This window comes from Numida meleagris, chromosome 10, assembly GCF_002078875.1.
Source record: "Numida meleagris isolate 19003 breed g44 Domestic line chromosome 10, NumMel1.0, whole genome shotgun sequence".
In the NCBI taxonomy this organism is placed as follows: domain Eukaryota; kingdom Metazoa; phylum Chordata; class Aves; order Galliformes; family Numididae; genus Numida; species Numida meleagris.
The window spans coordinates 2,774,685-2,789,508 of NC_034418.1; the positions used below are offsets into that span (position 1 = coordinate 2,774,685).

Here is a 14,824-nt window from a genome sequence, read left to right on the forward strand (position 1 = left end):
CAATTCACATAGAAATATGGCAGATTCTTTCCACTACCGAAGCAATAACTGCGTTCTAATAACTCACTTGCCTAATATAGCATGGCTTGAAATGCTATATATATATATTATGTGTATATATATATATAAAAGCTGAGGGCACTACATCTTGGTCCCTGAAGACTTGCACTGGGACAGCTGGTAAAAGCTGTTGCTCCAGCTGTCAGCTGCTAGCTGCATCAACAGCCAGACTATCAGTGAAGATGTGTTAAACTGTTGCAATTTGCAATCCAGAGCTTTTAAATAAACTAAAATTAGGTTGTACAGCTCAGCCATTTGTGCAATGACACACACAGCTGGGGGTAGTAATCTTTACAGCTGTTCCAATACAGATGTGTCCTGTGTGCTGTACTGACAAAACGTCTTGGGACTACCTGCATTAGCTGATTGGATTATCTCATTAGCAGAATGGAGTTCTTTTGTTATGAAACGTGACAATATCATAAGAGAAGTTGCTTATTAAGTTGTGATTTTGGATGAATTTTTAAAACAATTTTGAAGAAATTACAAGAACTAGCTCTTAAAAGAGAGGAACTGGTCCTTTCATCTATTTGTAAGGTCTGTCTTCCCCCCCCATTTCTTTTATCAGTTCTACAACATCACTTTACGTTCCTGAACCGTAATTTGTCAGTCACCTTTCATATTTGTTACCATCTTACTAAATACTTCTTATTGGTGTAAAAACACATTTAGATGTAAACTCTGAAACCGGTGTCTTAAGTTTTACAATCAGAAGTGAAGACATTCTCTTTAAATACAGCGTCAATCGAAAACTAGCATCTGCCCAAATTGTCCTAACCGCACTGCCCCTGACTTCTGTGAATGCTAAGAGACAAATGTTTTGTAAAGGAACCTAGTAAATCTTTCCTAGACCCTAAAGGCCTTTCTGCTAATAATGCAAGTGACTTGCTTTCCCTTACAGGAAGCTGGTAATCTAGAATCAGTGTCTGTACGTTCTGTAGGACAAGATAGATAGTCTCTGTAATAAACAGCTGCCAAGCATTTTAGGTTTTCATAAGTCAAAAATACTTCTGTGGAAGACTACCTGGAAACCAGATTAAGAACTAATAAGACTGTAAAGGGCAATAGTAAAGACCAAGGGAAAAGCAGAGAAAACACATAGTGATGTGCCTCCACAATGTCTACCAGGCTCCAAAATGCATCTGAGCTACGGACTTTCTGAGACAGTATTTTTGTGCTTAACAATTTTATTTGGATTTTTCTCTCAGTGGTCTTTTGGGTCTGTGCAAAATTCTGACATGCACCATGTTCTGAAACAATTCCCTTCCGAAGCTGAACGACATACAGCCATATGGACACTTATTGTTAGCACTGGACTTGCTATGTGATTGTTTTACTTAGTGTGAACACTTCTTTCATTTGCTTTCCCAAGATGTTGTTTTGTGTTACCCTTTCCCTGGCACCCATTTCTTTTGTCAGTTTCAGTGCCTTTCCCTCATTCATTCTTCTGGCCAGAGTGTCCAGGCTGATTCAACATAACTTCTGTTCCGTATGTTTGAGCAGGCTAGTTGATCTTTGCTGAAATGCTCCCAACAACTGTATGCATCTAATTCTTTTGTGACACCAGGGAGGACAGAAGGGGACAAGGTGAAGGCACACAATTTATGGAGTATTTTTTTCTGCTTGTTTCATACTCATTCCTAGCATTTACTCATCCTTATAACAGTACTGTGCATGTTTTCATAGATGTGTCCCTTTTGAATTTAAGGCTGCTTTATAAGAAAATAGTTCAGAGAGCTTGTCACTATCTGTATGGAATTAGGGCAGTTTTGCTTCTTCACCTCTTCCCCCTCTCATTACTGTAATTTCCCATCCTGTCAGCAGTTCAGGGTTCAGTAGTGTCATTCTGAAGCTGCACTCTTTCAGATTTAAAGCCGGACACAAGATCCATAAGCATCCATCCCACTGACTGACAGCTCACTTATCTGTCACTAGGCATTCCTTAAGATCCAGAACCATTCTTCTGCCATTCATGTGTAAATATTCGTTTCTGTTACAGCGTTAGTATTTTCAGTGATTTATCCTTCTTAGACTGAGTACCTGAAATACCAATTATTTCAACTTTAAAAATGCCATTTTTTCCCAACTGTATTTCTCAGATGCTAGCATTTGTGCATAAGCACGTTTCTCTCTGGCTGTGGGTTTCTGCGTATGTGTCCTCTTAAAAAGGGACCTGAACGTCAGTGTACGTTTCTAAGTTCAGCCTTCACCAATCTCTGTCTTGAATTTTACCTGACTAGATGGGTAGGTGTGGGTTTTTTGATTTGCTTTAATTGTTATTGCATTAAGTCTGTCGCTCAAGAACTCTTTCAACAATTATTCCATGCCTCCTACATTCTGAGTTGTGCTGGTTGTAGTCTAGAGCGCAGAAATAATCTAAGCTCTAAGTAATATCCTACTAATCAACTTGTAGCTTCAAAATATAGAAATGTCAGCTCAGCGTCGAGTCCATTCTGTAGCTTTGGCATCCTGAGTTGCAGCTACTTACCTTACTGATTGCATTCTGACAAGTAAACGAGTAAAGCAGAACTAATTTAGTTCTGAGAGTACATTTAAACCCGCACACTAATTGTGTAAGAGTTTTATTAAGACTGTAGCAGAGCTAGGATCATTAAGTGTTAACAGTCCTAAACTGAATGTACCCTTACAGGTATTACTCTCTTAAAAATATTTGGGGAAAAGTGAAATGTTACATGTATGTGTGTGCATGCGTACATATATGTGCGTTTATTTATACGAAGGGCCAAGACAGTTCTTTGGCATTGTAGGCATGTTTGTAATAAAGTGAAAAACACTTAAGAAGAATGACTGTAAACGTAGATGTGACCAGTACACTAATTATCAATTTCTAGTATCACTACTGAGAGTCACAGTGCATAATTATCTTCTCTATATGTGAAATAAAGAAGCTGACAGGATCTTAAAAGCAAATTCAGATAATCGTTCTCAATTATAGCACACACTGAACAAGAATTCTTTTTTAAAATCCATATTTCTGATACTTAGACTGGTAGTGCATGCCACTGTGTTCCATCTATTTAAACTGACATTGTTTTATATCTTTGAAAAAGGAGAAACGTTCAAAGTTTCTCAGAGTTAATTGATCTGGCCACTTGGCTGTACACCTTTGCTGTATTTATTTGGCTTGATTCATATCCTCTTCTTTGATCTTACTGGATTCTACAGCACTCAGGAAGTTCTGTGGCAGCTATGCATACTTCAGGTGGAGGCTTTTCCTCAGTTAAGTGTACATCTGGTTCACAACTTCTGATGTTTCCAACTATTTCAGAATGCACACGTGTCCAATTATAGCAATACTTCAGTACTACATTGTGCTATATGTTAGGTCTATTAAAACACCTTCCCCTCTCCTTGTGCTCCAATTTTAAACATTGAAGCATGTTCATAAGCAGACTCACCCTCTAGATTTTCCACATAGGAGTTGGACATGAGTGCTGAATGTTGAGTCCATTTCTCTGTTGAACCTGATGGCTGGTATTCCAGGTCAGAGATAAAACTGTCTGTGTCAGAGAAGAAGACAGACATAACTACTGACTGGACTAAACCAAGAAGTTACAGTTCACTCAACCAGGAAGTGACTTTCAGTTTGCTTTTAATAGCACTAACTTTAAATACCCAGTTTCATCCACAGTTACTACATATGTTGACAGAAATAACTACTTATAAATTGTCAGTTGTCATTATTTTTCAATTTGTAGCCAGACCCATAAAGGTAATGCTGATATTTTTGGATGTCTACCTAATTTTATACTACATAAATTTCGTTTGTATTTGCATTAGACTATTCCTCTTGCAGTTTTCTCAACTTGCTTTACTTAATGTGGTAAAGTTAATAGTGCTTATGCCTCCTGACAGCACCTCTGCTGAACATGGTAGGCAAAACAGTGCTAGTCAATAAAACCTTTATTATTATTCCTCTTATCCTTTAACCAAAGGAATTTGTTGCTGTGAACAGCTGGTGGCTTCCCCTTACTTGTCAGCCTGAGTGTTCTGCCCAGGGTACTGCTCCTCAGTCCGCTGGGTCGCACGGTTTGAAGTGCAGGAAAACAAAGTGTTATCTCGGTGTAGGTGGCTCTAGCAGACAGAGGCAATGTGAGACACTAAGGAGGGAGCAGAGACCTGCACCTCACTGAACTAGTTCCTGGAGGAAAAATTAATGTAGGATAGTGTATTTATTAATGTAAGCAACTAGACTGTGTTTACGCTGTTCTCATTAGTGACTTGGCAGAAATTACACTGCGATACTTTTCAATTTTTTTCTGACAAGTTGGTGATGTACACTTTAGTAAAATGGACTTCAATTTAAAAAATTACTCTGAAAGCTGGCTAAATCAAAATGGTGCCTTCTGGATAGAGCCACACATCTGCTCTGCCACCATAATTTCTGACTACTGCGTAGGAATGACTCCTGGGAAGAACTTTATTCTCACTCCCTCCTGAAATTCAAGGAGTTCAAATTACATACTTCTTTGGATGACTTCTTGTGCTCAGTTGTTTGAAGCATAAAGTTGCATGTATTTAAATGGGGAGTGGGAAGCCTTATCTGCGTTGCAAAGAAAAGTCCACTGCCATTTTGATGGACAGGATGTTGAGCAAAGAGTATTTTCCCACCGGTTCTGGTAGAACCAGCAGGACAGTGCCATTTAAAGACAGATCTAATGAACCCAGGGAGATAAGCAGTAAACTACCTGTGGATGAAACAAATGAACTTTTACAGAGAATCTTCTCTCAAGCTCAGGCTTTAAAAAGAACAGACAATAAACACATGGTGAGCCTCCATGGGTAACAGTGGAATTAATTAGCCCTTTTAAGCAATAGCATCTGTGCCGTAAAGTTGTCATAGTTTATACAATAGAGATCATCTGTCACTCTAGCAGAGAAAGATGATTGAGTAATTTTTTTTCTAATTATTTGAGTGCATAGAAAGGTTTCAAGTTACTTAAGCGTTGTAATAAAACTGATGACAGTACTGAGGTCTTACTCTAAGAAATTCCTGACAAAATGTGTTGCAGGTAGCACGTGTAACAGGTCTCCTGCCAGCACCACATGGAATGAAGCATGCTATTGCCTCAGGCACACAATACTTATTATATGTGAAATGTGGTAAATAAAGCAACAGCTTTTTAAAGTGCACAGTATAGCATATGGATTTTGTTCAATGAACACTGAAGTTGGATAGAACTTGAGGTACCAGACAAACAGATTAAAAATATCTTTCTGCCTCATCATTTTATAAACGTTTCAGAAGGGTTTTTTTGTATTTAAGTAATGTTAGAATGTATTTTATATGCAAAGAATATAACACTGAAATTAAAACTTCTCAATTTAAATGAAATCAAGAACACTGTATTGTAGATGTACCTTTTCAACAACAAAAAGAATCACACTTCTAAAAGCCAGCTCTTTGCCTGACCTCCATCCCTTAAAGGAAGAAAGGCTAAGAAAAACTTTAAAACCTCAATTAGCTGCACCAGACGTGGGGGCAGATAACTGAAAATTAGAGTTCTATTGTATGAGTAGAACCAGGCAGACCAAAAAGCTTATGGAGTTCTACCATTTGGTTTTCAGGATCTCTCCCTACAGCAGCCAAGTAACTTAGATTTTTTTTTGTAGTGCTATCTAATTAAAAGCTCATCTACACTTTACTACTGTGAACTGAAAAGGAGCTGTGGGCAGCCAGACTTAAGCCAGAGGATGTGCTGCTTCTAGAACAGCAGATCCTAAAAGCTATCCCAATGCACAACTGTTTCCAGTACTGCTATTGTACATAGCACAGACTGGGTTTCTTTATACTCCTTGTGAAGGAAGTTTGTCTATAGCAGATCGTGTTAACTGTCTGCTGCATCTACCTAGGCGTTTGTATTTGAGAAGACAAGTCAGTAAATTACGGTATTTGCAGGTGGAATGAGCGTCAGCAAACCTCAAAGAACATTGTGGACAGACTGCAGCACAAGCTTCCTTGGATATAAGCCTTCTCTTGTCAATTCCAGATAGTTAGCTCAGCTGCATTTATGATCAGCTGTTACATCACACTAGTTAGTGCTGGGTATTTAGCCTGGTTAAGACTTCACACAACCAGCAAGTAATACGGTGTCAGCTTTCCCTCAAAAAAAAAAAAAAAAAAGCAGCTGCCAGGCTATAATTAACCCTCAGCCTTCCCTGCTGTGGAGCAGCCAGCTGTGACTCTGTAGGTTTGTGATCAAAGACAGTCAAATGGAAGGACACATTTAGAATGGCAAACTACCAAAGACACAGTGAGCTGCCTTGATGTTACTCCTTCAAGTGCTAGAATGAGCTTACTTGAGAAATTTCAGGTTTGACACCAGCTTTACTAAGTGCTTTTTAAAAAACTTATTTAATCAGGATGTAAGAAATGTTAAGAAGAGTACAGTCTTCATAGGCACACAGCATTTACAGCTGTACAGACAGCATGTGTACAAACCTTTGGCCTGCAGAGTTACTGTACAAGACGTAAAGTTACTTTGTACAGTAACAAAATCTGTGTATGCCATGGTCATGTCACACTCTGCATTTAAATGAACTGGTTTTACTATGATATATAGGTCATGTGACTGCCTCTTTCTTTCAAGCAAGAAAATGAGTTGAATACAGTATGCATTAAGCTTGAATCTCAGAGCTGGGCTGTGGAAAGCAGTGCAGAAGTGTCTAAGCATATTTGTGCCAGTGCTGCAATGACAAGGCTAACTCCTTCCACTCCTGCTGCTCTTGGTAGTATCCGCATCGTGGTGTAAACATTATATTTGCATTCCCAAAATAAGTCTCTAACTTCTTCTAATTCTTAAATAGGAACCTTTTTGTGGTGGTACTCTTCCATTAGTTAGGAGGCATTTTGCAGCTGTCTAACAGGAGGATTCATACATTAGCTGGTCATAACTACCTGACGATCTACCCAAACAACTAATACACTAGCAGTCTACAACTGACCATCTGAAAAGATACAGTCCTGGCATCAATTTTATCAATGTAGTGAATGAATCCACTAGGAGATATGGTCTTAACACCCTTTAACTGCTGACAACTGCAGATGGATAACATCCTTTCACCTTTCCTTATGATTTCAGCCTTTTCCCTTTACTCTAGTTCTCAGTGCCTGGATCTTTATTCCTTTCATTCTTAATTATTCTTAATTATATTATATATATATAATATTAATATATTCTTAATTATATTCCTTTCATTCTTAATTAACGCTAGCACATTTCTATACGTTTCAAGTTTTTTCCTGCCATCTTCTTCAACCTCAGGATGTTCACTGAAGGGGTCCATACGCTTATGAGAACTGAGGGCTGCTCTAACAGTAACACCTCCCGTTTTATTCTGTTGGCCCACCCTGTCAGAGGTGGATGTTGGTGGTATGGCAGTAGAGGCTGAACCAATGTTCTGTTCTGTTTTGCTGCCATTGACAGATGGCAGAAGGGCAGTCTGACAAAATGTGAAGGAAGCAAAGCTGTGCCTTTGCATTCCTACTCCATCTAGGAAAAAATGGCACCTGCTGACATTCATTGCAACTTGCTGAGTGCTTACGGAGACCAAGCAGTGGATGTGGGCACAGTGAGGCAGTGGGGGGTGTGTTTCAGCAGTGGCAGAAGCAACAGTGGTTCACTTCCACTGGTGCAGATTTTTATGAGCATGGTGTGCAGGCTCTTGCTCATCACTGGCAAAAATGTGTAGTTAATGGTGGTGACTGCTGAGAAACAGTGGTGTGCAACAGAGAACTTGCTCTATCACGTAGTTTTATTGTGCTCTTTGTATCTGTTGTAGTTTCCATGGAAACTACAGGAGGCATTACTTCTGGGGCAAGCTATGTAGAACTGTATATTGCTTTTTATTGCAATTCCTGTACTGCTTGATAATATATTATCTAATATGCAGAATACAAAGAAAGATGGTATTTAAACGCAACCCTGATAAACCATTTACGCTAGTATAATTTTCTGAATGCATTTTAGAATCAGGAGTATGCTGAAGGCTCTGTGTACACCGCAGGCTGGAGTTCTTGCCACAAACATGCATGCCAAGGCATGCTGCAAAATGAAACAGGTTGTTCTGGCATTCGGTATATTCCCTTTGTTCCTATAGACCTTCCACGCTTTGCTGTGCAGGAAGCTGCTTAATTAGTAACTATCTGTTAATTCGTAAGTTTTAATTAGGTATAGAGAAATACCACTTAGTCGTTCTCCCTAACTTCCTCACTAGTTACTGCTAATAAGGTACAACTACAGCTTGCACAGAAGTTAAGCTGAAGTAAAAAGCTACCTGTAAAGATCTATTCTGGTCTTTATTAGAAAATGTGTAGTCTGAGCTTCCAAGGAAGAGAGCTTACTGACTAGAGACTTAGCAAACAGAACTATTAAAATGAATGAATGCAAGTGGCTTAGAATTTTATGTGGAATGCATCTGACAAAGCCGAATTATTGCTTTATGTACACTAAACTGTTAGAGGATTTCCCGTTATGATTTATAATAAATCCACGTACTAGATTTCCTAATCTCCTGCTTTAGGTAATGGAGATGTAATGAGTAACAGAATGTCAGAGGATTAGCAGAAGGTCATCCTGAGTTGCTGAATATAGCCTGACATAATGCCTTAAAAATGGCTAAATACGATTGGACACGTTAGAAATCTCATCACTGTAGAAAGCCATGAAATACAAGGTAGACTCGCTTCTAAACTGCAAAATAAACTAAGCCTTGGAAGATCAACAGCATTAGAATAGCTTTAAATCTAGAACTTGCAGTGGGATAGGCAAACTACCACACTGGAAGCCTTTTAAAAAAAAATAAAAAAATTAACAGGGCCTCATCAGACAAATAGATTGAATGTAACTTTGACTATTTTTTTTTTCAAGTTGTAAAGAAATGGGACCATTATTAGATGACTACACACCAGAACACAGTATGGACCATGTATCCAGGAAAGGACTGAAACGAACAACTAGCTTTCTTGTTTACACTTGCTTGCAGCCCTAAATATTCTGCTATCTACACAGAGAAATGGGAGCCTGGGAAGATGGGCGGAGAAAGGACCTAGTGAAAGCTGTTAGAGCAGGGAGGGGAGGAGGTGGAGAAGGCAATGGGACAAATAAAGAGTAGGAAGCTGCTCTTATGCAGCTCCAGTCTAAACATTTCCCAGCTTGCGCAGAGGGACTAACTAGAAGGGCCTAAGCAGGAAAAAGCAGCAGCATACTATACAAATTACTTTGAATTTGTCTTAGGTTTCAGACATTTTCTTTCATCTTTATCTAATTTCATATCTAGATTTTTCTTATGCATCTTGATTCTTTCTTTAAGTGAATTACAAAGTGTGGGAAGCAAGGATTGTGGGGAATAGGCGTGAAGCCAAACGTGAGGGCAAATTCATGGCATCATCTGGAAAGGCCTAAAACAGCAATCAGATCTTGTTGAAAAAAAAACAAGAAAACAAAAAGCCACACTGGCTTAAGTAAACTTCCTTTTTTTCTTTAAGTGTAATCCAGGTAAAGGATCTGCGTTCCAATTCTGCAAGCTTTTTTCACTCACAGTCTGAAGAGAGCCCTGCTTGTGCTATGATGTATGGGGCAAAGGAATAAAACTAAACTAAAAAAGATGCTCCATTCTGGTCATTTCTGGTATTTCTGATGTTGCAAAAAACTGAAAAGAGAGAGTCCAGATATTGTACCTTCCAAGAGATGCTGGATCAAGACTCAAGTAGTAGCTCTGTAGCTCTACACTAAGTTTTGGATTTCGGGAGGGAGGGGACATGTCCTGTTGAAGAAGCCTGCATGTGGCTGAAGGGAGCACTGAAACTCACGTTGGGAAGTCTCACATAAATTCCTTTAAGCAACTACTATCCATCTTCAAAACTGTTTTTAATAAATAAATTTAAATCATACTCTGGCAAGCTAAACAGCTTAGAAAGTAGAAGTAGCACTTCTCTACACCGTTCAAATTTAGTTTCAATATTTTATTTTCTTGGCAAAGAAAATATCTCTACTAAGCTGATTTAAAATAGTGCACCTTACTAAAAGAAAGAAGATTATGTATGCTGTCAAGGTTTTGTTTGTTTTAAGCTACTGCGTGCAATACTTAAGAGTGGTAATCCAGACACACAAAAAAAATTAATTGGCTTTGCCTTGGCATTATTTTGAGGGCAGTTTTCTTGCCTTAATTGGTAACTTATTTAGAAGTCCATTTTCCAGCTAAATATGGCTTTCATGTTTGATGCATTGCTTGGGAGATATACCATATTTATTTTTATATGCATTTATGTTTGGATTTTTGTTTTTATAAAATTAGAATAATTCATCTGCAATTCGTGTCTAGCTCTATTTGTATGGAAACTAAAATTCAATAATAAACAAAAGCAAAATTTTTCTGATAATTTCATAAAAACCACAGTAAAACATTAGATAATTAAAAAACATTCATGTCTAAACATTTTATTTTTTAAATTTAAAACTGGTTAAACAGAGTTTTAACCAGTTTTATTTATTCATGATGAGAACATTGAGCAGCTTGTTTCATGTCACTATGTACCTGAAGACTTTTGGAACAGCAAGTCTCAGGCTACACATCCAACCTGAACTGGCAGATTAAGTGAGAAGAATAAAACCCACCAGTTTTCCATTTCCCAGAATTCTACTCCTGAATGATTCAATCACTGAATGGCAGTAATATGAAGTTGGCATGGATGTCATTTCTGTGCTTGTAAATGTATAGCTGCTGCCAGGGGATTGTTTAGCATTTAAGAATAAATTCTGTTTTCCATGGAGGAAGTAAATAATTTAGACACGGGTTATGAGGCTTCAACTTCAACAGCCAGCATTATTTAAAGAATAACAATTACTGAAACCGTGGTCATTTGTATCTTCTGAATATTGATTATACTTCTCTAACATATTAGCAAGTGGTTGCCCTTTAAGCATGGCTCTTTCAGCTTTTCCTGCGATTAAAAGAATATAATGTTTGTCAGTATAGAAACAATTCAGTCATTTCATTGTTAAGCAACAGTTCCTAGAAGCAGTTCCTATTTGTGCTACAGGGGGAAAAAAAAATGCTGGCTTTCTTTTTTTTTCTATGCATTCATTCTGATTTCCAGACTAGAACTTCCAAACTGAGCTGCTCATAAATGCTGAATAATGCTTACAGTGTGAAAAGATCAACTACAACATTGAGGTGGATTTTTTAGTTGTTTTTTTTCATTTTTCAATTTCTGTATCTTCTTTGTGGGTGTGAAGGGAAGCAGGATAAGAGTCAGGTTCTAACACAACACTTTTTTTGAAACATTAGATTTCTTTCTCACTCCTCTAGCATGGAAGTAGAAATTTTAAATATTCCGTTTCCTAAAGCCTTCCTCTTCTCCTCTCAGCATGTCCCTGAAAGAATCAGTCTCTTCTTTCCTTTCTAATTTAAGGAAAGTTGATTGACTGATATGTAGTTTATAAATATCCAGTTAATATTTTTTTCTAAAAACAGGGATTTATTTAAGTACACTGCCATTTAACTGAAAGTCCAACTGTACTATCACTTTCTCTCATTTTTTTTCCTCCTAGTATGCGGTGCCTTTAATGGTATTTCTTACTAAATTTTCTTACTACTTATTCAAGGAACTGGGACTGATGTGGATGTTTAACAGATGGCCTACACTTAAGTCTTTATGTTACTGTTACTGCTGTTGTAATTAAATAACTGCAAGGGATAATTTAAAAACTACAGATAAACCTACTGTAGAAAACAGATACTAGTAAGGTGCCCATCATCAATATCAAGTACCTTCTACATACCTTTTAAGGCCAGGCCTTCTGATCTTTCAGTCACTTCAGTCTGATGTGTTCTTAAAATTCCTTCTCACGTATGCCTAAAATACTCCTGACACTTAGCATCTGATAATTGCTACTTTCCACTTGGCTTTGTAAATTAACGCTGTCCAAGTATTTGAAGTTGAGGATTTTATGGTCTGGCCCTAGCACTAGAATGCTTTCCATTGCGGTCCTTGTTTACAGTAAGCTGGTGAATTTCTCAAAAATATAGCCAAAGTGGTAAGGAGAAAGCAAACAGTTACAGTGAGCAGAGGTGCCAAATGATGACAGCTTTTCTACAGAATGTCTAGGAAGAAGCTAAGATGGTGCCAAAATGCATGTGCTGTGTTTTCAGCAAAATAGCCTGCCCCGCAGAACCTCTGGGATAGCTCCGTGAAACCACATTCTGAACTACGTTTGTGTAACTCTGATATATCTTGATGGCTTTCACTGAAATGTGCCAGCAAGATCATCAGAAGAGGCTTCAAATTAATTACTTGTGGATAAAGTGTAAACATGCAGGAGTTAATTCTCTGGCCCTGTTCTATGACTAAACACAATGGCTACAGACAAGCTATACACTAAACTACTGTAACCGTATAACTTCTATTAGTTTTAAATAAGTCATCATTTTGGATGCAAAAATATAACTCCACTTTGATAGTATAAATATCCTTCTGTAAAGAGGAGCATGTTCGAAACAAAATAACCCTTTTTCCTCCAATGAGATTTGACTTAGCCTAATTATATCCTAGTATTAAAATATTAAATCCACTTACCATCATCCAGTGTGATGTCTTGTAGTCCTATCTGAAAATTCAACTCTCGATCTTCAGGTTCTGGTTTAATGTTAATAGCTGCCCCATCTGGTGAAAATGGAGATGAATCGCACACGCTATGGTGCACTAGGGACGAAGCTGCATTAAGACCTCCCAATGCAGGACTATGTGCTTGAGGGGAGTGCTGTCCCGAGTGACTTACAGTGGCTGGTGGGGGAGATGAGGCAGGTCCTGAGCTAGGAGATTGGTAAGGCAGAGGCTGTAGCTGGGGCGATGAAGGTCCAGACAGCGGTGAATGGACCAAAGGATGGGAAGCCGTTGGGGATGGGGAAGTGGACGCTGGGTTTGTAGAATGGTATGGGACTTGCTGCAGCTGGGGAGAAGATTGCCCAAGGGAGCGACTCATTGCAGAAGGGATGGAGGCCTGCCCAGCGCTTGGGCAATGGTATCCCATTGACGGCAGGTGCGAAGATGACTGTCCTGAATGTGCTGAGCGTGCTAGCGGGTGCCCTGCTGTACTTGATGTTGACACAGAACCTGGATTTGAAGAATGGAAGGGCATTGGTGGTAGAGCTTGGCAGCTAAGATTTATCAGATGAGGTACAGCTGTGTCTTGCTGAAATGAAATAGAATCAAATCCTTGGCTGGAGGCAGAGTTCATAGGAAGACCAGACTGTTCATTGTACACATCGTTGGACTGCATAGGCTGATAGGAAGGCCTCACAGGAGGTGCTGACGTTACCTGAAAAGACTGAACCACAGCAGGGGGCAAAACATGACACTCTTCGCTTGGACTAAGGTTTCTACCTTGCATATGCGACAGGTGGGATACTGCTGAGGTCACCATTGCTGTATACGGTGGTTGAACTGGACACACAAGGCTCCTGGGTGATGTTGACAGTAAATTGTCGTGAGGATGCCCTTGCTCTGGTGAAGGCAACTGAGTTCGGATAGAATGTAGGCCCTGGATGTTGCTTGTGTGAGGCAGTGCCAAAGATGGAACAGTAGACAAATCCACTTCATCTCTGTGCTCTTGCTTCATTATAACTAGAGAAAGTAAAATCGTGTATTACGATTCCGACTCATTTTCATCCTGTGATAAATGGTGATTACTGTCTGTGTATTTAATATCCTTGTTCTAATTTCTCTTTTCCTTTTGCTCAGCTTTCATTTTCTTTGACTTTAAGAATTAGCATTACAGGCATAAAGGGAAAAGAATCCTTCTAGCATTTATTCCCATCTAAACTACTCTCCCATGCAGTGTATGGCTCTTAAAGACATTTGCAGCCCAGCCAGAGAAGTCCAGCAGCACATCCAAAGGATACAGCACACCAAGGGTGGGTGTGTGGGGACTGCTGCCAGGCTCAGCTAAAAACAGTCAGAAAGGAGTTCAGAGTGAGGCACAAGGAAAAGGCAAATGCAAGTTTTTTTTTTTTTTTAAACGAGATACCAGACTTTTACTTGTCTTGTTGGTTTTTTTTTTTTGAAGCCACAGGATAGTGAAAGGATATTGATTTTTTTTAAGAACAAACAATAGAAAAATACTTTTTTACGTCTTGGTTGCTATTTTACATTAATGCTGAAGCGTTAAACATATTAATAAATAAAATGGATGTTTAAAACGTTTATGCAATTCTAGCTGCTATTATAAGTAGGCTTGCTTCTTATTTAAGCAGTAGGTTTCATTACTTCCACTGTTTGGTTATGGATTTCTCACACAAGATGCATCTTAGAAGATATTTTTGTAATTATCTTAGGAGCTGATATTCTTAAGAATCACATCACATAAATTTGTTGTGTTATCAAATATATACCTAGCGCACCACGTACTTAAGTAATGTTGCTCAAATCATGCAGGAAGTGTGTCATTTTAGAGTACAAGAAGCAAGCAGAGATTATTTTCTATTGTGTAAATTAATGGAAGCTTTCTTTGCCAGCATACAAATTATCTTCAAGAAAATTGTTTCAATGTTCATATCTGACTTTAAAAGCCTCCTTCACGTCTGACCTCAAGTGCCCTGAACAGTGCTAAAGGATCTCAATCCATCATTTGTCCCCTGTGCACTGTGACCATTCTCAATGGGCATGAATTTCTTAATAGCAAGGAAGCAGCAGGCAAAGCAGCAGGCACCGTCTATCGAGTAGCTCTCACGCCGAACAGAAAGG

General features: G+C 38.7%; 1 protein-coding gene across 2 annotated transcripts in view; it reads right to left on the minus strand.

Annotated features, from left to right (window-relative positions):
- Window positions 1-14,824, minus strand: part of NFATC3 (nuclear factor of activated T-cells 3) — a 61,031-nt gene that overhangs the window by 6,143 nt on the left and 40,064 nt on the right. Inside the window, exons 9-10 of one of the 2 annotated variants that reach the window (XM_021409023.1) lie at window positions 12,659-13,705; window positions 3,480-3,581 (exon numbers count right to left, since the gene is read on the minus strand). In XM_021409023.1, the coding sequence (XP_021264698.1) occupies window positions 3,480-3,581; window positions 12,659-13,705 (1,149 nt within the window). The remainder of the gene's footprint in view (window positions 1-3,479; window positions 3,582-12,658; window positions 13,706-14,824) is intronic. The other variant, XM_021409024.1, reaches the window with a different exon arrangement.